The 22792-nt window shown below is 42.4% G+C and overlaps 1 protein-coding gene across 4 annotated transcripts in view; it reads right to left on the bottom strand.

Annotated features, from left to right (window-relative positions):
• LOC131359925 (neuronal PAS domain-containing protein 3) overlaps nt 1-22205 on the bottom strand; it is a 236202-nt gene extending 213997 nt beyond the window's left edge. For 2 of the 4 annotated variants that reach the window (XM_058400073.1, XM_058400075.1), the window contains exon 1: nt 18597-19200. In XM_058400073.1, coding sequence (XP_058256056.1) covers nt 18597-18646 — 50 coding nt within the window. In that variant the 5' untranslated portion in view covers nt 18647-19200. Of the gene's footprint in view, nt 1-18062; nt 18210-18596; nt 19201-21011 lie in introns of those variants that run through there. The other 2 variants (XM_058400072.1, XM_058400074.1) reach the window with 2 other exon arrangements.
• Between the last annotated feature and the right edge of the window lie 587 nt (nt 22206-22792).

Below are 22792 nucleotides of genomic sequence, written 5' to 3'. Positions count from 1 at the left end.
ATGTAATGTATTAATACCTGGATACACTGGACATTGCACTCAGTGGTCAAAGCCTACTGTACAAAGAGGAAAATGTGTGCCCAGCCTGGGGTTTAAATTTTTAGCAAAAACTCTCTCAGCAACAACAACAGAAACCCATCATGTGGAGCTTGCAAGTCTGAATCTCAATAAAACTGCCCAAGATCTCTGTCTCTCCTCTGTCAATCACAGCAGCACTAGTCAATCATAAGGACCTATAGGGTCAGGTATGTGGAAGAGGGCAGAAAGCGCTTTCCTCTGAGTGAGCTTCGCAGCATGAGCAGCAGGTTAAGAAGATGTGGTTGGCTAGCTTCACGTGTCTCGAATATGAAGAGTCTTCACATGTGCTGGTAGAGCTGGCTGGTAGGTGGGGATTGGCAGGCAACCCAAAAAAAAAAAAAAACCTCTGATTTCTTTGGCTGTTTCTGTGGAAGCTGATTTGCCCTGGTTCAGTGACATGAGGTACCATATGTTAATCTGTCATTTCCATTTAGTGTTCAATTTCAGATGTTGCTACCTTTAAGAAGTCATATTCGGGTATATAAATTATTCTTTAAAGTAAACCGTTTTGATATGCAGCTGCCACAACCATCAAGTAAAGGCTATACTGAGGGCAATCCACACACACACACACACACACACGGAGCAAAAGGAATACTGAGTGTTTGTCACTGACACCAAGCCCACTGCTGCGTCAGCCTCCTGGTGTGCTTCAAGCGCAAGGTGGCGTTTGCATCATGCCTGACACATGACCCATGAAACTAAATGAAATGTGACAAAAAGCAATGACTTAAGAGAACTGCTTTAATCATTTCGAGTAGCTTCTAATGCTTATAAACACAGCAATCATAAATACAGGACCGGTGACATTAGCTTAACTACAATATGTCCGAATCCTGTCATCAACACAGTGCTCCATCAGTTGATGAAAAAAAAAAGCCATCAGCGCACAGTGCAACCTCCCCTTCCTCCCACTCTGAGGTGAGTCATTTGCCGTGCAACGAGATTCTCCCCAGCTGGGAGCTGGAGAGTCTTCAGCTGTCGGTTTGATTGCTCTTGCCTGAGGCATTAGGTTCAATCCACCATGTCGCACCTCAGTAGTTCTGCATAGACGGCTGAAATCTGACTCAATTTACCGTGGGGATTTGTTAACTTTCACATACGTTTAGCTGTGCACTTGGCCAGCTCAAATTGATAAACCTGTTGCCCGAACAGTAGAGCTTGCTTTCGGAGGAGGGTGTGTACAGGATTTCTGGACGAGTCACTTCCCTCATCTTGAAGTCTGCTGTCTCAGTTGCCATCTTTTTCACAGTATATTTGTACCATTCTGTCAAATCCTACCTAAATTGCTCTATAGTCTTGGTTTGCTTGCTCTCTCTCTCTTTCTCTGCTTCTCTCTCTCTCTTTCTCGTCTCTAGCAGGGAATTAGGACGAGAAGTTTCATTAGCGAGACGAGAGGAAGAAATCGGAACATTATTAACCCACTGGAGAGTGTGGTCATGCAGTGGCCCCTCCAGCCACAAAAAGCCAATATCAATCTCCCACCAGTGACGAATTCCTATTCCAGCTCTTAAATGATAGATTTTGTTTTTTATAAAAAATAATAAATATGACGGGAAAAGGGCAGAAAGAGGAAAACACGCTGAAGCCCAAGAGAGGAGCGGAAAAACAGTTATTTAAATGTAAATAAATAGGAAGTTTATCTTCTCTGTCCCTCTTAAAGTTTGGCTGCTTTATCTTGGAACTCCTGTGGTTTTTCTCTCTGCAGCAGCTCAGTCTATTACGGAGTGTGTGCTGCAGGTCATGGTGGATGGTGCCGGGGCGGCCGTCCACAGCCCAGTCCTGCCTGCCGGAATTAATGTGGTTGAAGACCAGGCTGGCAGCAGCATTGCTATCAGCTTCAGACCATTACCACATGTCATTTGTCATTATGTAGGATACCACAATACGCCAACATTTAATTTTCTGCTGCACTTTATCAGTGGTGAGACTTTCCCTCTGTCTCTGTCTCTCTCTTTTTCTCTCTCTCTGGTCCATTGTCTTTGACCTATCTACATAAAACCCAGGAAGACGGATGGGAGCATAAGCTCTGTTCCTGACAGGCCTGAGTCCGCTGACAGCCTCAGTGCCCAGAGGAGCAGTGAAGCACTGCCAAACATGCCAAGAGTCACACCCAGGGAACGACTCAGAGGAAGCACTGATCTGGGACCAGCCTCAGTCTTTCCGGTGCCAATAATGGATTTATAGACAGACAGGGACTCTAATCCAACATCAGCACTCCTGATGTGAAATGTTTTGCTCTCGTCTAACTACTGAAGGATCCGAGGCTGGTTTTGGCTCTCGTTCTGAAAATAACGCTGAAGAAAAGCCAATTCTCCATCATCGCTGCTTCACTGAGCTGCTCAGCTCTCCTGAACACATGCACAGCCACACCAGCTGAGATGTTACCCGCAATGTGATGTAACATTCTGCTGATGGATAGACTAGATTTTAATGTCCATTTGGGCCACACTTAGAGAATGGCTTGGAGGAAGAAGTGTTACGTGTTTCTGTGATGTGTGGTATTGCTCTGTCTAATGCAGCATGAAAGACAGATGAGAAAATGCATAATAGACTTCAGCTATAACAAAGCTCCAGCCTGGACAATATAAAACAGCAGAAATGGACATCCATGTTATAGGACTTGAGATGGATAGAAGGCAAAGGAGTGTAAAGGAGGATAGAAATGCCCAGGGTTGGCAGAGACACAAGAGTCTGGTCTACATCACCACAGCTATGTGGTAAGACAGGGGTGTCCAGTGTTATCCATAAAGCACCGGTGTGGATGCAGGTTTTCATTCCAACCAGGCAGAGGCACCACCTGAGTCTATAGGAAGCCAAGATCAACTGATTAAACAGGTGGAATCAGGTGTGGCTGCTGCTTGATTGGAATAAAAGCCTGCACCCCTGCCGGCTCTTTCCGGATAAGATCGGACAACACTGATCTAACAAAATAATCTGCTCCTGCTTTCCAGGCAAGAGAATAAAAATGTCAAAAATATTGACTGAAACATTTTCCGGTTTCTCGATTCCACTACAGATTTGAAATTCAGCCTGACACCATGACACCAACTTTTGACACCAGCAAATCCAACACATGGCTTGACCCCAATTTCAGTTTTGGCTTTGGCCAAGAATTTCAATTTGGTACACAAAAAATGATGGAGCACACCAGAGTCGTGTTCAGATTCAGGAAATCCATCTAAAGCACTGAGCTAACATGAGCCCTGACCTTTAGTCCATTAACTTGTGTGTTATTCAAACACAACTCATTTAATTCCTCTCCCTTCTCCACTTACTCAAAATTGACATTAACGTTACAGGTTATAGTTTACTCATCCATTTCCATGTCGTTTGAGCTAGACAGATAAAAATTCCGCTCTAGTTTAGCTTGAGATTGATCTGTAAACTGAGCATTCAAATGGTTCGATTTATGGAAAATTCCCTGCTGCTATCCTCATATCCTCCACTCAGACTCTTCAAGTAATCTGCCCTGCCTCAAAGCCTCACCCACTGCTACCCCACTGCACTGCTCAGATATATCTGATCATCATATGAGCAGATGCGACTCCATAAATGCCAGACATCGCTTCTGTTTCGCGTTGGAACAGACTTTGGCGTGAATCTCACAGACGCTCTGGGTTGTGAAAGATGTGCCCTAATTCCAACTATAGTATATATCAAAATCGGTTCCCCCGAGACATTGAACGAGGCACAAATGTACATTCACACAGATGCCTTTAAAACCACCCAAGGTCTTTCCCATCAGTGCTGAAACTCAGTCAGCACAACTGCCATTAATAAGGCACTGAGAGGACGGTCTAGAGCACTCCTCTGATATAAATCTGAAGGCCACTGTTCTCAACTCTCTCCAAGAGCAATAAAGAGAAGAGCTGAATGCCTTTTAAAGCGTGCTTTGCTTTAACACCACTCAAATTTACTGATTTAATTAAGTACACTATTGTTTCAAGCATTATTTGGGATACTTGACCAATATATATGGTTTTCTGTGGACATATGTGGGATGTAACATGAACCGGACTGATAATAATAATAATAATAATAATAATAATAATAATAATCATCATCATTTTATCTACAGATAAGAAGAAAATATAGTCAGGTGATAAGTAGCAACATGCTTAATTTAGGCATGCATGGATCTATTAGTCATTAGACTGACTCAACACAGATTACGCACATGAATACAGGACATAACTTGCCCTAAAGCAAGCCATCACAACATCTCTACATTTGCATTACTGAGAGGCAGAAACTTGCAAAGAGAGTCAGTTACCAAGAGGACGTCACTATCAGCTCAACATCAGATCAGATTTGCTGAACCCCTATATTGATAAAATGAGATTAAAAGGATTGATGAGTTCCTAGCTGGACATACAGGTGTATAGTTGGCTTGTCAAAGTTAAGAGAAGCGTTCAAATGCAAAGGTAGCATCAGGAAATGTACTACTGGACATAGGGACTGTCACAGCAAAACTAAGCACAAAGGACTGACATAATGTTGGGCTCTGTTAACTACGAAGCTCCCCTTCGCTCCAGGTGGATGTGTAAAAGCAGCATTTCGCTCTGCTTAGATGCTGCCATTCATCAGCTCACAGCTTCCAGCTCCGAGCCAAGGTCTCAGCTCCATTCCTCTCTTCTCCTCTTTCAGTTATCCCTCTTTACGACACTCCCCCACCCTTCACATTCAAGTTATCCCCTATTTTTCCGCTCAAAGACCTCACGCTGTGGCTGTGTCCAAGCCCTCAGCTCCCATCCCACTTACTCTTTCATGTCTTGTGTTGATCCGGACCCATTTCACGTCACGTCTCTGTAATTACCAGTTTGTTTTCAGAGCGCTGGGATGGACGGGTTTCGTTTCAAAAGACAGTCGGACATAAGGATTAAAATAAGATGTAAACATTCAAATTCAAAGGAAGAAAAAGCATCCTGTTTTTTTTTTGTGCTGCAATCAATATCACTGCTTTGAGTGCTGTGGTTGAGCCCAGTGAGATTGGGATGAATTCAGTGTGCCTGAACACATCACTAAGCTTTGAGTGTGAGCCTGCCAGCTAGTCAGGAACAGGAGCTCTGACTGAACAACACTTAAAGCATTCAGCTACAGCCAAGCAAGGAAGGGAGGGAAGGACAGACGGAGAAGGAGAGAAGGACAGAGACAGTGAGGGATGGGCTGCAGGAGCATAGCCTTGATGAAGAAAAAGTGTGTTTGTGGGTGGGGGGGTGAAGGGGGGGAGTAGACAGACAGACAGCGAGTCAGACCGAGTCTGAGAAAGAACAAGGAAGATGGACTTCCAACAGGAAAAAAGGCCTGATGAAATGGGACTCCCAGTGACCGACAGTGGCATACAATGGCGCATTAAGTGAATGAGAGGATTAGGAAATGTGTGCTGCCAGTGCAGGAGGACAGACAAGTGAGTGCTGTTCTCCTGTATGACAAGCCACACCCATGGGCCCTGGATTCTCAGAAAGGTGGAGGAGCCATTTCATTCCATATCTCCGCTCCCATCGCCCACATTCATCTTGCTCAGACAACTTGCTCCAATCCATAAAACAGGCATTAATATGAAGCTATCACCCGGCTAAGAATTTTCATTTTAACTGACAAGGTGCCCCATTCATCATAGGCAGCGTGTCTCAGTGCTCCTGGACTGCTAGTGAGGAGAGGCAATGCTGCTGCTGTTAAGTCAAAGCATATAGACTCTGGGAGAAAAAAAAAACTACGAAGGTGTTTGAGCTGAAGTCTTCAGAGGATAAGTACTTTTTTTCTGGCACTCTTCATACCACACAGGAAGGTTCGGGATGGTGACTGGATCCGGACAAAGCAGGAGGAGATTTGGCCTTCACACTAGCAAGTGTCCAAACCATGGAGATGGCTGCTTATTTCCTATAGAAGTACGACACTAAATCACAATTACAGAAACAACAGCATGAGACGTGCAGACAGAGAGATGGGCAACATATTGAGATTGTCTATATTCCGCTAAAAAATAATCTAAAGCCAGGAATCTTCATTGGTTAATTCCTCACTCCAATCCTACAGCACAGGCTGTCTGTTGTCCACTGAAATCACTTTTAGTACCTTCCTGTATTTAGGATCCATTTAACTGCATTCAAATATTGAAGGAAACCACTGGAATGGTTTAACTACTATAACTACTAAAATACACGGAAGGAATCAGTCACTAGACAAACAAATATCATGTCTGGGCTTTTAGTTTAGTTTTTTTTATTCATTTTTTTTTTTAGTTTACCAAACTGAAAAATTTGGGTGTATGTCCACTGCATGGAGGTTCATGGTTGTTGAAGGCACGAAGATTAGTCACATGCTACATGTTTGTTCCCCTTGTTCTCCATATTCATCCTCAACTAACTAACTAGTCCACCATCCTTTATTATATTACACCAGCTAACACTTCTTAACCAGATTCTAGCAACCCAAACACAGGAATGTGCCTCATATTAGTGCTTTTCCCTGCTCAGTAGCTTAGCTACTGATGAATTTATCATCAGTCCACCATTGCTATATAGAACACATTTTAAACAAAGGCAACACAGTCCGTGTGTATTGTTCCTGACCTCAACACCCTTCCCATTAGTGACCCCCAGTGGCCCAGATGTTACAAATGAAGTAAATGCGACTTTTCTCATGGGTCAAAAGCTAAAACGAACATATTTTCAAAAATCTTAGAAATGGAGTCATCACAGCTCTACCAATTGTTTTGCAAAACAAAAAAAAAACATCCTCCCAAGACTCTTATTTCTGTGTATATAAAGGCTTTCAGATCAGATCCGATCCTCACACCCTGTCGTAATTTCTGGCCCTTTTGTGAATCTAAAACACATTCCCTCTTCATTACAGGATATAATTCCTACACACCTAGGTTCCAGAGCCAAAAAAGGGGGAAAAAAGTATGCCTCCACGTTATTTGTAAGTGAGCTCATTAAAGGATCTGTATCAGAGCACGCGACGATGTGCGCAGAGCAGAGGGTTAAACAGACGAGGCCAAGACCAAGCAAAAGCATGAGAAAACAAAGTGTTCTAAATGTCTTAGAATGGTCTCGGCAGAACATTAGCCGTATACGGAGGGCCACGGGGAAGACAGAGGATTTGTTTTAATGAGCGTCACAACTTAACAAAAATGTTCTCTGTCTCCATTGCTGGCAATTTTGCTGGCTTTATCGTAAACAAGCAGGGAGAAATATCTTCTGACAGCATCGCCTTGATATGGTAAACAGCCAGGCTTTGAAGTGTAGCGGCCGATTATACATTGCTGAAGTGAGATTTTTAAGATTATTCTTGTTATATCTAATGACGCAGTTCATCAGAAATACACATACTGACATTTGTAGCATGGAAAACAATTTACAAGAGCCCTCAGAAAAAGAGAAAGAGAGGGTGTGTGTGTGAGAGAGAGAGAGAGAGAGAGAGAGAGAGAGAGAGAGAGTGTGTGTGTGTGTGTTTGTGTTAACTGTTTTCCTAACACCACTATAATGAATGGGGCATGGTTTGGGTTATGGTATTACTCAAATATTTATGATGAATACAGGCTTGCATGCCAACGGAATTGTAGGACTTCCTGTGGAATGTGTCTGGGCCAATGAATCTGGGCACACAGTAGGTGCCAGCCTTCACAGTACCCTCCTATCTCTCTCTCTTTCTCTCCCTCTCTTTCTCTTTCTCTCTCACACACACACAAACACACACACACACACCTTCCTCACACAGCAGATGCTGTGCTCATCTGGTGTGCTACACAGTAACTGTCAAAATATTGATGCACAGCTCAGTCACTGACTGCTATCTTTTAACCCTTTATCTCTCGCACACTGTTTGTGTCCGATTTCATCTTTAGGCTTAAATAAATTTTTTTTTAAAAATGTAGCATACGCTTACTGCTTAACAGAATTACAGAATTACTGGTCAAAGGCAAATGAAGGAACATACTGAATATTAATTTTTAAGAGAACTGAATGAATATTATGATCATTTTCAGTTCTATGTGGCTGATTATCGAGAATCTGAAGTCAGGGGTTATTACACAGATTTCATATTCTAGTGCTTGTTGAACTGGCACGTCAGCTCTTGTGGGTCTGACACACATCTGACAGAGATCAGTACATGAGCAGTACTCACACAGTGTCAGTGCCCGTCTTAGTCCTCGCCTGAAGCACATATTCTCTAGCCTTGTTTACACTCACTCAGACACACACACACACACACTCTGTCCTTCTGTGCTACAAACATACAGTCAATCCAGAACCATGTAAACCAAAACCGTTCAGCCTTCTGCCATATAGATACAGAGTAAAAGAGAGCAGTCCTGTTTTTACACTGTGATACACCGAGGGCTCAGTGGGCTTTCACAGCATTGCTCAATTAAAGAATGAAAAATTAAAGAACCGCAGGCAGAGATGTACGTGTGTATGGACAACTAGTCGTGCCACTAGGAGTCCTCCACTTTATTAAGATAAAGGTACACATGCTGCTTAGTGCAAGAGAGAAAGCTTTCTGACTTTCTGACAGGTAAGTAGAGATACATCGTCCTGATTGGTTGGATTTTGGAACATGTATTCTATTGAGAGAAAAAAAAAAAAACCCTGAGCTCTTCTTATTTGTGATTTGATTCCATATATAAAAGTATTTCCTTTTTAAACGGGAAGTAAAAGTGACACGATATTGAAAAGCTTGGCTGACTGACACAACAGCCAATAGCATTAAAGGCACAACACACACCAACTCGCTGAATCGTAGTGACTAGGGAAATACGGAGAAGACTGAGGAGTTTAATAAGAGCCTAGTACTTATTCTTACTGATAGAGAAGCCCTGACGGTGTATAAAGACACAATCACATTCTGGCTCAGGCTGAGGAAGTGACATATTCAAGCGCTCCAAGTTGGTAAAACATTCTTCCTAGAAGTGTCTGTCACAATAGCGCAAACTTATACGACGACAAATTCAAAAGGAATCAACTCCCACCATGTTTTCTCAACAAAGGGATGTTTGGAAAAGTGACTAGTGTGTGGGAAGATATACAGCTGAAAACAAACCGACAGATCGACAGATGTTTACTGCTAACAAGCTACTACAGCTGCTAAAGAGCTAATACTATAGAGTAAGCCCTGCCTCTGGGGGCAGGATGTATTCATTCTAAACAGGATGTATTCATTCTAAGCAGTTAATTAGTTCATAAAGATTTGACTAGATATAAATCAAAGTATAAAATTTAAATAAGAATATCTCCAGTTTTTCTATATCCATATTACTGTTCAAAACACTAAGAGACATACAAAAAAAAAAGCTCTTAAACACCTATTTTAATTTCACAGGCACTTTATTAATGCTTTGTTTCTTTAGCTGAAATTTCTTAGGCGAGTATAACACTTGCTTCCAAAGAAACAGGAGTCTGAATGGCAACAAGCAAGATGAATGGCTATTGTTTGCAGAATTATTGGTAAATTGATGACCTATTAGCTCCATCTGACCCTGGCTTTGTTTGCCCTTTGAATCCTGTGAGACCGAACTGTCCTGCTCGAAGTATACATCTCAATACGCCGGATCTGTAGCGTCCCGGGAAAGTCATCATGGCGGCGGCTGAAATACGCACAGCTATTGAACGGCCGAGTGAATTTTTCTGGCCGCACCTCAAGGCTGTAGATCACAGAGGTACGGCGAGAGCTGAGGATTGCGCAGAGACTGCCTGCCTGGCGGGGAGAAGAGGCGTATTAGATATGATATGTTAAAATCTAATTGGTGCAGTCAGAAGGCCGTGATAAGGAGAGGGGGAAGATTAAGTTGAGCTATCAGGGACTCTATGAAGCTGCAAAATGGCTCACGCCAGATAACGATGACGGCACTTCAAAACATCATCAGCAGAAGCAAGGTGACAGGCCTGGCACAGGTCCTGCCTCTTTCCCACAATGACGAGAGACAGGGTTAGCCAAAGATAGATAGAGGGAGAGAGGGAGAGAGAGAGAGAGAGAGAGAGAGAGACAGACTGCATAGTCAAAATAGCCTCTGAAATGCAGGCTCCATGTTGAGACATGAGTTCCTGTAAGACTAGGAAATACATCTGCTAATCTGAATGATACTGTATGTGTAAAAGGGTGAATCGTTGTGCGTTTCCATCAACCGTTCCTATGTTGATATTCTGAAGCGAGAGCATCAGGATGGCATAATCAAACAACCTCAAGCTAAGCGCCGTCATGGTGCGCTGACATGCTTGTAAAAATCTGTTTCCATCAAACATGTTTGTCATGATTTTTAAGGATCTGCCAACCTTTCTTCCTCAGTCAAGCATTGTGATGTTTTTGCTATAATTAGGATGTTCTCTCCTGAATAATACAATTTCTAATTGTGTTTCTTATTCGTAAACTTGGGCCAAATCTTAAAGTACCTTTCTAATAAAACCTGCTTTTAATTCTCCATATTACATCACACTCTTGTTAGTTTTGATTGCTCATGACATCAACATTCAGCCCAATTAAATACATAGATAATGAGTTGTAAGCCTTTCACACCTGCTGTGACCCCCATCGACAAAACGACCGGAAACCATTCATTTTCAAAAAGATCTGGTGACTTCTGGCGTCATGTGGGTGTGTCCAGAGATGCAACAAAGTTGAGAAAAATGTAACTTTATGCAAATATGGATCCACTGGGTGCTGCGACTACCAATGGGAGTGAAGACGTGTGATACTATGCAGATAAACACTGCTGAATTTTACACACAAATCATCCTCCAGAAGGTTTCATTCTAGCAGCAAAAAAACTGATTTGGAATGCAAGTTACTCCACCTAGTAATAACTCATAGTAATACATTACTATGGCAACCAGTAGTAGTGAACATCTACCGGTGACTTCGTAGTACAGCGACTGGATGCTGGCAGAGACAAAATCACTGTACGTGTGAACGCAGCACTGTAGGGTTCTTGTAAAAGTATGTTAGAGCCTTATTTCTAAACACAGAATTCCTTTTCAGAGAGTGTTCCAACAGAATGGCTTTAGGAAGCTACCCAGAAGCCTTGAAGAACCCAAGTGTGTCGGCTCATGTAACACAGAAATGCACGCTACTCAAGGAATCAACAAGGACTTCTATAGTTGTTTACCCAACCAATTATTTAAAAAAAAATATATATATATATATATATATATATATATATATATATATATATATATATATATATAGCATTTTACAGTTATAGGAGAAGAGCTTCTGTTGTTCTGGACTCGCAAATATCTTAAAAATGTATAGGTTTGCGTTTTGTCTTTTAATGAATCAAGAAACAAAGCAACTGGTTTCACTCAGAACAACCGAGACAGTTGAGTGTAGAGAAAATCAAGCTTTACTCTCAGTCCACTTGAACTTTACCGTGAATCCGCGACCCTTAAAAGCGTGAGCGAGAGAAAACAGGACGAGCCGTGCTAAAATGAGGGCATGCCATCGCTTGCTGTGTGCTTTTTCTTTTGGCTTGGAGATCTTTATTTTTGACCGCCCGCGAGTCCTACGGGATCCTGAACCGATATCTAGCACCACAGAAGAAATTGCATATGGCAGTGACTGAACTTTGATGGTGGCAAGGAGAGCAAAAAAAGACAAAAAGGCAATACCTGAAATGTTAAAACTGTGGGAGTTCTCCCGCGTGAAAAAGTAAAGCGTGATGCAACGCAGTGTACAGAAAGCAGAGGCGTCTTTCATAGCGCCACACTGCTGATGCATGAACAGCGAGGTTAACCTTATGTAATCCAGCATGAACGCAATTTGATAGTAAAAAAATTTTTTAAAAATGGTAAAATACGTAAAATACTAGCTTGTAAGTCGGTGTTAGGTTTAGCCTGTTTTGGTGAATAATTATTAGCTGTCTCAATTTCAATTTATTAATCAAAGTATTAATCGATGATCCAATAAATGATTGAATTATTAAAATAATTGCTTGTTGCAGTCCTTCTGTAGAACTAATCATTAATTAAGGCTGTCATTGGGATGCTGTATTATAACTCAGCACACAAACTTAGTAAAAAGTAAAACAAAAGTTTTCAATTAAATTCATCAAGTCCAAAAACATCCGTTCAGATCTGGGATTTGTTTTCTTTTGCCAGACTTTATCTCTGCGTATTATAACACGGGATCTCTGTTTGGGTGACGACGTGGAGCTTGAATACAAACTGATCGACTTCAGTCACGCAGAAAATTCTGCTCTTCAGCGTTTTCAAGCCGGGCGAATGCTTATATAGCAACAATGTATTTTTTCGCCCTATTTGAAAGTCTTTAGGATGTATTTAAATGAGAGATTTAGTTAATGAGTTTGGGCAAACTCTGGAACAGTCTTTTAAGCATTATCGTTCTCATTAATTTTCAGAATTACCCACTGTGTTGTGATAGCTGTCATGGACTTCAGACTTCAATTAATTAAATACTACATATGTATATAAAATATACATGTACGTGTGTGTGTGTGAGTGTGTGTGCACTTGTTTATGAATGAGCATCTGTTTGTGTATGTATATGTGCATGTGTGAGAGTGTGGACGGGGGAAAAATAAAATGACTTTTAGAATTCTGCAATTTACAGTTTCTCAGGAGCGCACGGCTAAGCCCTAAGATAAATATGCAAATGCACGAAAAGTGCCAATAGAAGCTTTTTTTTTTTTAATTAATGTATTCAACAACTCTAAGGCAGGGGAAACAATGTCCTTTAGGACCAGAGTCAGGAACAAGGATCTCTGCTAACGCACTCTTCAATGTTACAGGGAATTCCTCAGTACAGTTTGCTTCTTCTGTTTCAAGCATTTTCAGTGCCTCTTACTATCCAAGATGTTAAACAGTAATAATAACAGCATAACAGTTACAGATTCGACACTTCAGTTCATGAGCAGAAGCAGATGGAAGGCCTTGACACTCAAACATATCCGAGAGAAAGCGCATTCCCAGCTTTTGTTCTGCAGTAATCACTTAATAGGTCAACAATCTCCATGTTTTTTTTTTTTTGTCATTTCATGTGGAAGAGAGTGCACATCGGAGACATAAGTGCATCATTACTGCTTTATCTGTCCACTGTTCTTGTAAAGCAGGAACAATTAACCCTGCCTTCAGTGTGATTGATATAGGCTTTGCTTTCAATTTGTTCCACTACACAGATCATGAAATTCGCAATGTGCCCATCCTTATTGACCTACACTCTCAAACACACGGGGCTACAACACGACGAAAGGAATTAAAGAGAAGAGAGCTGCACAGCCATGAAATAACGTCTTTAAAAAAGACGTTCCTCACAAAGCCTCGACTATTTCAAGTGCACTCTCTAGAAAGTTCTTTTCTGTTCAATTGAAAAAGTTTTTTATATGTTGCTTTTTCATCAGCGTGCTGCCTGAAAGCAGGATGAGAGCTTTTAAACTACCGGGAAAAAGACAGCTATGTTGTAAACAGGGTTTACCGTTTTCATTTCAAACATTTTCAAATGCGAGCTGCTAAGCTGAGCCTGTAAATCTTTAAGACGTAGTGAAAGAGGCTGTTTGCGGCATTTCGGATGCTCTTATAGAAAAGAAATAAAACGTTCACAAATTATATACTGCCGGATATCTATTATCGGGCAATTTTTCACTGACTAACAATGTCCTGGAGCATTTTGTGTCTAATTTCATGTAGACCGAGATTAAATATGAAAAAGAGAAGGAGACAAGCGGCATGCCTTCAGCTATGGAGGAAGCTTTTATACGCAGGTAACAGAAACTTGCTCTGGAACGTGTATCCACCTTCAGGCATTGAATCCATGAAGCTCGATAATGTTTATATGTAACATGTCTGCTCCGATCTAAATAGGAACATTTGATTCGAACAGATTTACCCTGAAAAGTACTTATCACCACAGTATGTTAGTATACATCTAACAAAATAAAAGATAAATGAAGAGGCATTTTTATTTGACTCCTATTAGCCAAATGTAAGCACGAGTTAGGATCAGAGCACTTAAATAAATTTAATCGTAACACATAAAACAACGCTTGTTTTTTTTTTTTTCTTCTGACACTAAAAATATTCTGAAGTTTCTGATCGTGTTTACTTTAGCTTCTGGCTATTCTAACATATCTAGGAATATGACCTTTCCCACAGTCTGCTGCAAATGCCTCAGGAAGAAAGCCTTTAGACTTTATTAGATGAAAGAAACACAATCACTTCACCAATTACATGTCACACGGAGCATTATGTGCACAGCAGAGTGTTTTATCAATACGCAAGTTGGGCTTCTGGAGGCCCGAGTATATTCAGTGGCAGCACACACACACATACTGTGTGAGAGAGAGAGAGAGAGAGAGAGAGAGAGAGAGAGTGTGTAACAGCTGAATGCAGCTTCCTACTAAAGTGTGGCTTTGGAAAAGTGCACGCTGCTATAACCATGGGAAAAAGGCAGCACAAAGCCAGCAAATAAAGCCAAGCACGGGTGGCCTTCTTCAAATGACGCAATGCTTAAGGAATGCGTGTCAGAAAAGACCTCAGCACGCTGCAGCTCCTCGGCGAGGTGAGGCGAAGCCGGCTTTACTTCCATTTCCAGCCAAATCGCTGCTATAGCATTTGCTTATTAAAGTGACAGGTGGGCTCCCATGCATATGCGCCTCTCAATCCATTTACACAACTCGTGCAGCGGGTGTCATTGGGAGTCACAAGGGCGGTCTGTGGGGAGTTAATCGGGCCATGTCCTACCTCCTGCTCGGCCTAAGTGGAATAATCAATTACAATTTCACAGGCAGAACCTCGACATGTCAGCGAGGGTCGTGCAGGTGCGTGTGGTCAGATTGGAGCGTGATAAACTGGCCGTGGTGGTGATGTTGAGGTTGGATATTTATTTATCTATTTATTTATTTATTTATTTTAGAGAGTGTGTTACTTTTTAGGGCTGGATTTTGTCAAACTATAGTTGAGAGATAGATGTGTGGATATGTTGCTGTGCTAAAAGAATGTGTCTAGAGACCTCAGGAGTACACCAAACACCATGAAAAGTCAAAAATCCCAAAGTACAGTATGCTGAGAAGGAAACTTTGAAGTAGATTTCAACCACTGAAATCTTTGCCCGTGCATGCTCTGAAGCATAAATATATGTACTGAATTCTATACCTCTGCAGGTTCAAACACAAACCTTATCTATTCCTGCGCCCAGATATTTCAGAGCAGAGTGTGGATCTGTCAGCGCTGAAAGCCGGAGAAGGAGCCGAGGTACAGCATGGGAGGCAAGCAGAGGCAGCTAAAGGGCAACGCTCGCTGCTAGCGTTGGAGCTGCGCACATAAACGGTGGTGAGGAAAAATGCAGATGGGAGTCAGCGGGCAGAACATCTGTCCTTCAAGCCAGGCGCTAAATAAAGGTCTCACTTGCGTGGACGTTAATTGCATAGGTGGAGGGATTGGTTTTTACCTCAACCTTGAATCATAATAAAAGCTAAAAGGCCACAAGATGTGCATTCATGTGACGCTAGAGTTAAGAAAGAAAGCTAAGCTCTGCCTGTGATGTGTTCTGAATATAAGCTGATTTCCGAGGAAACACTAAAGGATGATAATATTCACTGAATGGTACTCAAGGACAGATTCCTGAATCACTAACAAGATTCATTGCAAGCGTTTCAGATTTATTTATCAGAACAATAAAAGATGAGGGTGATTAAATACGTCCATGACAATAGACTGCCAAAGGTGCGCTGCTAGCGTAGGATGAGTGCTCAAGATAGAAAGATGTAGATGCAAGTCAAAAAAGAAAAAGAAAAAAAGGCCCCTAAATAGACTAGTTATTCCATTCATACTGCTTGTGCCTTTCTTCTGGCTGCGTCCTGTCTCCTCTACAGCGTTAATGCTGTTGATTCTCCTGCCACTGATACCACTGATACAAACATAAAGGGCTCAAGCTCCATATGAAAGCCAAAGGTACGGCAGAATGAAAAATCCCCCGCCTGACCGAGTGGGGTGTGTATCACAAAGACGGCGATAAAGCAGCGCACAGCGTGAGGCGTGCGGTAGCGCAGCATGCTCCGTGCCTGCACTATTACCTTAGTGGGCTACATCTTCTTTATGTCTGTCTCTCGACGCTGACCTTCAGAGCAACATCAGTGGGTGGAGGAGAGACAGAGACAGAGACGGCGTAATCACCGCACTGCACGCCGCCCAAACAGCCACAGATGGGGCTGGAAATCCCTCTTAATTGTGATAAATATGCATCGGAATGGCAAACTCGCTCCCCATCTATACCGTGTTCAGCGTTCCGATCACTGGGAGGAACTGGCCATTCTTTTGTTCAGTCATGTAGCACGGTGTTTCCAGTGTAGCTGTAAGGCATGGAGAAGATGCTGCTGCTTTCTTAATAATAATAACAAAAAAAACCTTTACAAATGAAAACACCAAATATGTATTCAGTTTTGCAATTCTTTACTAACACAAGGATTTACTGCTGTGCCTTAGTTTCCAACAGCTCCTCGAATAAATGAGCACAGATAGCAGAGCACTGGTTTTAAAATTAAAGCTTATACATTTTTATTATCTTTATGGTTCACTTTAAAATGTTTCTAGTCCTAACTCCTAGCAGCATTGCAAAATACCTGTTGATGTAGACGTATAAAGCATTTCTAAACCTTCTAAAGAGAAATCTGCTTTCACACAACAGTATTCACACGTCACTCGAACGCACCATTACATCCCTTTTTCCAGTTTCCATTCATTTTGCTCCATAGCTCTATTGCACTAATACAATAGGAAATGCAACACTGGGGGGAGAGAGAATGGTTTTCCTAGACACAAAGCCAACTTTGAGGTTACTGCTGCATAGGAACTGCCAACCCGTTTCTCTCTCCGTTTATTCTTTTTCTTGCTTAAGCCAAAGAACAAAACTCTCAGCTGCTACTCCAATCCAGCACCAATCCGTACATGTAAACATACATATGCCATTAAGAGCCGTTAAACACCTTCGGTCAGAATTTCCAGGCAAATTCGTTTCGGCTCTCGAGAAGAGCGGCGCAGCAAATCGCAGAGTGTGATTTAACCCCTTCTGAATGCCAACAGGAGACAGGTGATAAAGAGTGCGCTCATGCACAGGCTATGAAGTTTCTCCTCTCAAAATTAATTCCATCTTCAAGATTCTATCTTGCCGATGTGCTCAGAATGGCACAAAAAATATGCCCCTGCCACTAAGATTACAGCTGACTGATTTAGCATAAACATCTTCTGCTGCTGTGCCCGTGGGAGTGTGCTGGATGTAATGCCAGAGTTTAATGCCAGGCCTCTGCTATATGACTAATACTCTTATGGGTATTACTAAATTTCAGCATTTGAGAGAAACATCCATCTGCATTCAGTCTGTGACTAAAGTTCTGCTTGTTTGTTTATGATAGGCACTGATAGTCTGGTCAGAGGCCCATTTTCCCAAATTGAACATATAAATATTGAGCACTGTGTCTGAGTATAACCATTAAGTAGGCCTGTTTTAAGTAGGTGTGTGTGTGTGTGTGTGTGTGTGTGTGTGTGTACAGCAGGCACACAACATCCAGCTCACCTTTCGCCTCATCCATTTCATATCTAATCTATTAACACACATGATGTAAACAGGTATTTGGCTTCGAGAAGTGATTGTGTGAACAAATATCTAGTTGACTCAGCTTTCATCAAATTCATTCTCAATAAAGTAGGCCTAGAATTGCGGATTAAATAGCTCATTTAGCCAGAGTGAGACAAACTGAGACCATCATCAAATGTGACAGTCAAGTATTAAGCGTTTACTGAAATTCATGCAGTAATGTTTCTTTAGAAATAGAGAAACAACATAGTACAACTATACAACCCTGAGCTTTCAGACTCATAATAATATTAGAATAGGTTTCTGACCTGTATACCAATACACACTGTTAAACGGGCCATTTTAAAATTAATCAATAAATTAGGGATTAGACTATTCCAGGTATCCAGTCTTTCTGTTTGGCGCTGCGTGTTGGTTTGTGTTAGGATTTCCAGCTTTACCTGGAGGAAGCGCTCGGGTCCGTTACGGCGCTTGAGGAATCCATGCGCTACATTCAAAGTTCCTGAACAGCTTCCCTGCTGCCTTATGCTAATTTGTCACCTCTTTTACCGTCCCGCCGCAAACAGCAGCCTTTACTCAGGTCATGCACAGCCTGGCCTAGCGCTTCGCGGTAGCTCAGCCGAGAGAAACGGCAACAATGTCAGCGACACATTCACGGATTCCCGCACCGCGAACCGCAAACAACGACAACGCGCATTCGTTAATGGCCATCATGCTTGGAGCCGAGGCTTGGAACGCGGCTATACCGCGTCCTCAGGTCCGCCAAAACACACGCCTCCTCCTCCTCCACCTCCACCTCCTCCTCCTCGGTGTGTGTAAACCTGTTACCCGAGCGTCAACCTCTCCTGATTGCCAAACACACTCCCGTGGGAAAGGGCACGCCCGAAACTTCTGACATCTCAATCACAAAAAAATGCACAGCATCTAATGATCGAGCGGCGACGCGTTACACACAACAAACCGAGCTGTTTTACCGTTCTCTTCTTGAAGGGTCTTGCTGAACGCCAGGCTTGGTGGGCGCCATCTTCCCGCAATTATTTGATTTCTGACTTTTTTTTCCTCCCCCTCCTCTTTCGTCTTCACGTTGATTCAGACATGCAGCCGAGGAGAGCAAAGGCGGTGCGATGTGGACACTGAGAGGTGTTTAAAGAGCGGCATGGCGCCGTGCCGGAGCGGAGTGCTCGCTTCCCCCTGAGCGTTCATGAGCGGTTCATGAGGACGGAGCGGAAACGCTCCACAGGCATGCCGCGAGCTGGAGCCGCAAGCCCGGGACGCGTCTTAATTCAGCGGCTTGTGGTGAAAACGGGGCGCGGGGATCTCTTCTCACATGGGACCGTCACATGGTGAGCTTGCCCCGGAGGAGTGCGTCCTCTCCGGCGATGAGTGAAGCCGCCTTTCCGTGCGCGTTTAGCTGCATTTTTCCACCTCCGCTTGGCTCTGTGTGCAGTAGCGCTCGCCTCCTCTGCTACCGGCGCAACAACGCCACTCAGTTGTAGTTGGAAACAGTTTTGCCTTTCGCGGAATTTACAGGTTGCTCCAACGCGTAATACCGCCAGCCTAAATTTCCCATTCCACTATCCCGATTGTTTATTTTGCACCCCAAATCCTTCAGATGCTTTGCACAGTAGGATAAGGATATAAAGGTATAAAGAGACTGTTTGCAATAAAACTGTCAGAATAACGAGATTGCTACTGACGGCAAATTTGACCCAAAATAAGAAAAGTGTTTTATTTTACCTTGACCTGAACTGATATTGAAATATAATATATTGCCTATTTAGTATACTGAACACTGTGTAAATATGACAATGTGGCATCTTTAAAAACACCCTGGTATATACCTTATCTTGTCACCAAATTATAAATTTAAGTATATAAGTATACTTAGAAATATATAAGTATATAGTTCACACACCTTAAGAAATAAGAAAACCTTAATCCCAACCCAGAACAATTTACAGCTCTTCATAAGACCTTTGCATGCATGTGTTGTACAAAGTTGGTTTTATATCCAAAAACTTATTATGAAACTATTTATCTACTCAGTGATGTTTGTGCAGAAAATATAGCAGATTGCACATTTTAACCTGTTTATTTATTAGATATTTCCCCCACGATTAGCTGCCCAACGTGTTTAAGAACCCGTGACCTGTCAAGGTCAACTCCTAACACACTGGCCATACAATGTCGAGTAAATTCCTGTGCATGTAGCAGATCTGAAGGCAAAGAGGTGTCAATGTTTATGAGTTACATTTAATTTACCTGCACGATTGGGCTCCATAATATTTTAAATCACTCTGTATTAATCACAATCCTGCAGAATTAGTGAACAGGACGGTTTGAATGTCCCTTTTACTAGTGCAGCTGATTCAATGCATCAACTCATTAACAAGCCCTTCATCATCTGAAGTGAGTTAGAGAAGGGAAAACACTGAAATGTACTGAGCATATGTCTGAATATAAGGCGAGGTTGAAAGCTGCTTCTTATTAAATATTATCAAAGGTCAAACACCTTTTGGGTCAGCTTTTACTGTTTTCATAAATATCTTTAAAATGTAGAAATATCTCTTCAGATCACACTTCTATAGACATTTATCATGGCTTGATGGTTCATTTCGCCAAAAGCATAAACCATATGCTGCTCCACATAATATACTGTATATGCCAGACTACTTTATTTGATTTATAAGGAAATAGGAACCAATCCTTTTTGCCCAGATGCTAAAATGTGTCATATAGAATTAGATTTTGTTCTTAAAAGGGTCCTATTGAGTGGTCGAGGAAACATTTCCTAAGTGGCTAATGTAAACAGTCATAAAATTTCGTCTACAGTTTTGGCTGCAGTTGAACCAGCAATAAACTTACAAGCTAATGTTGGCTTGCAACGAGATTTTATGACCTAAGTGGAGTTTTCACATGGCAATGGAACTCAATGTACACGTAGAAAAGCTATTCTCTTAAACATTTGACTTAAATGTAGCTGTTTTGTTAGTGTGGCACTAATAAGATACACATATTTATGCAGTCCAGTTGCCTTTTTGATCAAATAGATGCATAAGTTTTAGACTTAGAATTACAGATCAGGTAGGCTTTGTTTGTGTATGTGTGTGTGCGCGCGCGCGCGCGTGTGTCCCTGGTTGATATCTAATAAAGTGCAACTTGCGGTTAAGCATCGGGTGTAATTAATGTACTTAGAGCAATCCGTTTATCTAGTTCCTGATTAAATGGACTACACAGCAGCAACGTTGTATAGATCTAAATTACAATGGAAAACAAAAGCATTGATGCGACATGACAGCACATGGCGTAAATACGCGCACGTCGGCAAAATGAGAGGTCAATATGGTGAAATTCAATGAAAGCAGCCTTTGCCGCTATAATGAACATACCTTTGTTGGTAAGTGGTCAGGCCCTGGACGTTTTGTGGGTTGCCGTTAGTGGCGCCCGGGACTCGTGCTGCCGGCATCCCCGCGGCTCCTGCGCCCGCCGCCGCCGTTACCTGCACGCTGAAGTCCGGGAAGATCCTGATCATCCCCGCGCCGATCAGCGCACCGCCGAGCAAGTGTGTGTGCGTGTGTGTGAGTGCAGCCTGTCCTCCGGCCGAGCAAGTCACAGCGCAATCCCATTAGTGACGAGCACGAGCTGCTGGGCCATTCTCGCGCTTTTGTGCGTTGAGTGGAGACTGCTGCTGCTTTTAGGCTCGCAGTGGCATGGAGGGGATGCTCAGCGGAAACGCGCCGTTACGCGTCAAGAGGGTAAGTTTCGACTGGATGCTGAAGCTTGTCCTTTCACAACGTAGGCTTACTTAACCACAAAAAATGAAATGCTGTATGCTGTGCATATGAAACAAACTGCCGTAGATGTTGAAAGAAAATGCAAAGAGATTTTGAAGTGCCAAAAGTGAACTTTTCTAACGACTTTACATAAACGGTAATTATGTCTAAAAGACTACAACGAACGCTTTAACTGTTTAACTATTTAGGAAAACAGCGAGTTTGTTGAAAAAGCCACCAATTAGGCTAGTAAACGTCCTTTTCCGACTTCTAATTTAACACATCCTAACTGGGTAGAGTCGACAGAATGTTCTGGAGCGCTTTCTCTATACTGAAAAGTCGCCCCATAGAAAAAGAAGTGCGTGTACACTATGTCCAATTTCCTTCCTCGTGTAAAAATGGTAACGACTTGTGCAGACAGCCCAAAGAAAACTAAACAATTCTAAGCTCAGTTTTCATGAGAGCAAACTGCAGACGTTAAGTGCGACTCTCAAAGCCAGCTAAAAGTCCAAAAATGAATCGCGATGACGTATTCGACTCGCCCTCCTCTGTGTTAATGCTTTCAAGTTTGTACGTGAATCATGTCGAGGTTTTCCTCTCGCCTCATCTGTACGCGACACTGTTACGGCGCGTGAGTTGTCTAAATGTGCTGTCTAAAGATGCTAAGCTGTGGTGTACAGCAGTGCGTTTACTGATGTGTGTGTGTGGATGTGTTTGTGTGTGCGTGTGTGTGTGTGTGTGTGTTCTACCGCTGAAGGTGTTGTTGTGTGAGATCCGGAGCGCGTGGGAGCGGATGTATGAGCCGATTAACTGCGCCGCGCGAGCGAACAGGGAGCGCGCACTGGCCTTCAGCAGCGAATCAGGCACAGGCACGTGAGCGCGCACTGGCTACTGCGGCAGTAACCCTTTGAAAACCTGACTAGTGGTTACTGTTATTTCATGTTGGATTACAACAAGGTGAAACTTTCAGATTGTAAAGAAATATTCATCATATCTAAAACTTAATCATTATAATGATCATAAAATATAATTGCCATATACACGCACCGGCCACTTTAATAGGAATAGCCTTATTATTCATACAATTATCCAATCAACCAATCATGTGGCAGCAACACAATGCATAAATTCACACAAAGCTTCAGGTAATGTTCGCATTGTTGTGCCAGACAGTCAGGTTTGTTTTACTACCGATCTCTTGGGATTTGTTTAAAGGACAACAGACTCGAAAGTGTTCACAGTGCAGGGGAAACTATCCTGTTCTACAGACAGGCAAGCCTTGCTAAAGAGAGAGGTCAGCTTAGCATGACCAGAATAGTTTTCAGTTAGGCATTTGGTAAATCATATAACCAAGATTAAAGATTAAATTTATACCAGTTTATACTGGTTTAAGCCAG

The sequence above is a fragment of the Hemibagrus wyckioides genome, linkage group LG09 (assembly GCF_019097595.1).
Source record: "Hemibagrus wyckioides isolate EC202008001 linkage group LG09, SWU_Hwy_1.0, whole genome shotgun sequence".
Classification (NCBI taxonomy): domain Eukaryota; kingdom Metazoa; phylum Chordata; class Actinopteri; order Siluriformes; family Bagridae; genus Hemibagrus; species Hemibagrus wyckioides.
This window is presented reverse-complemented; position numbering and strand designations above follow the sequence as displayed.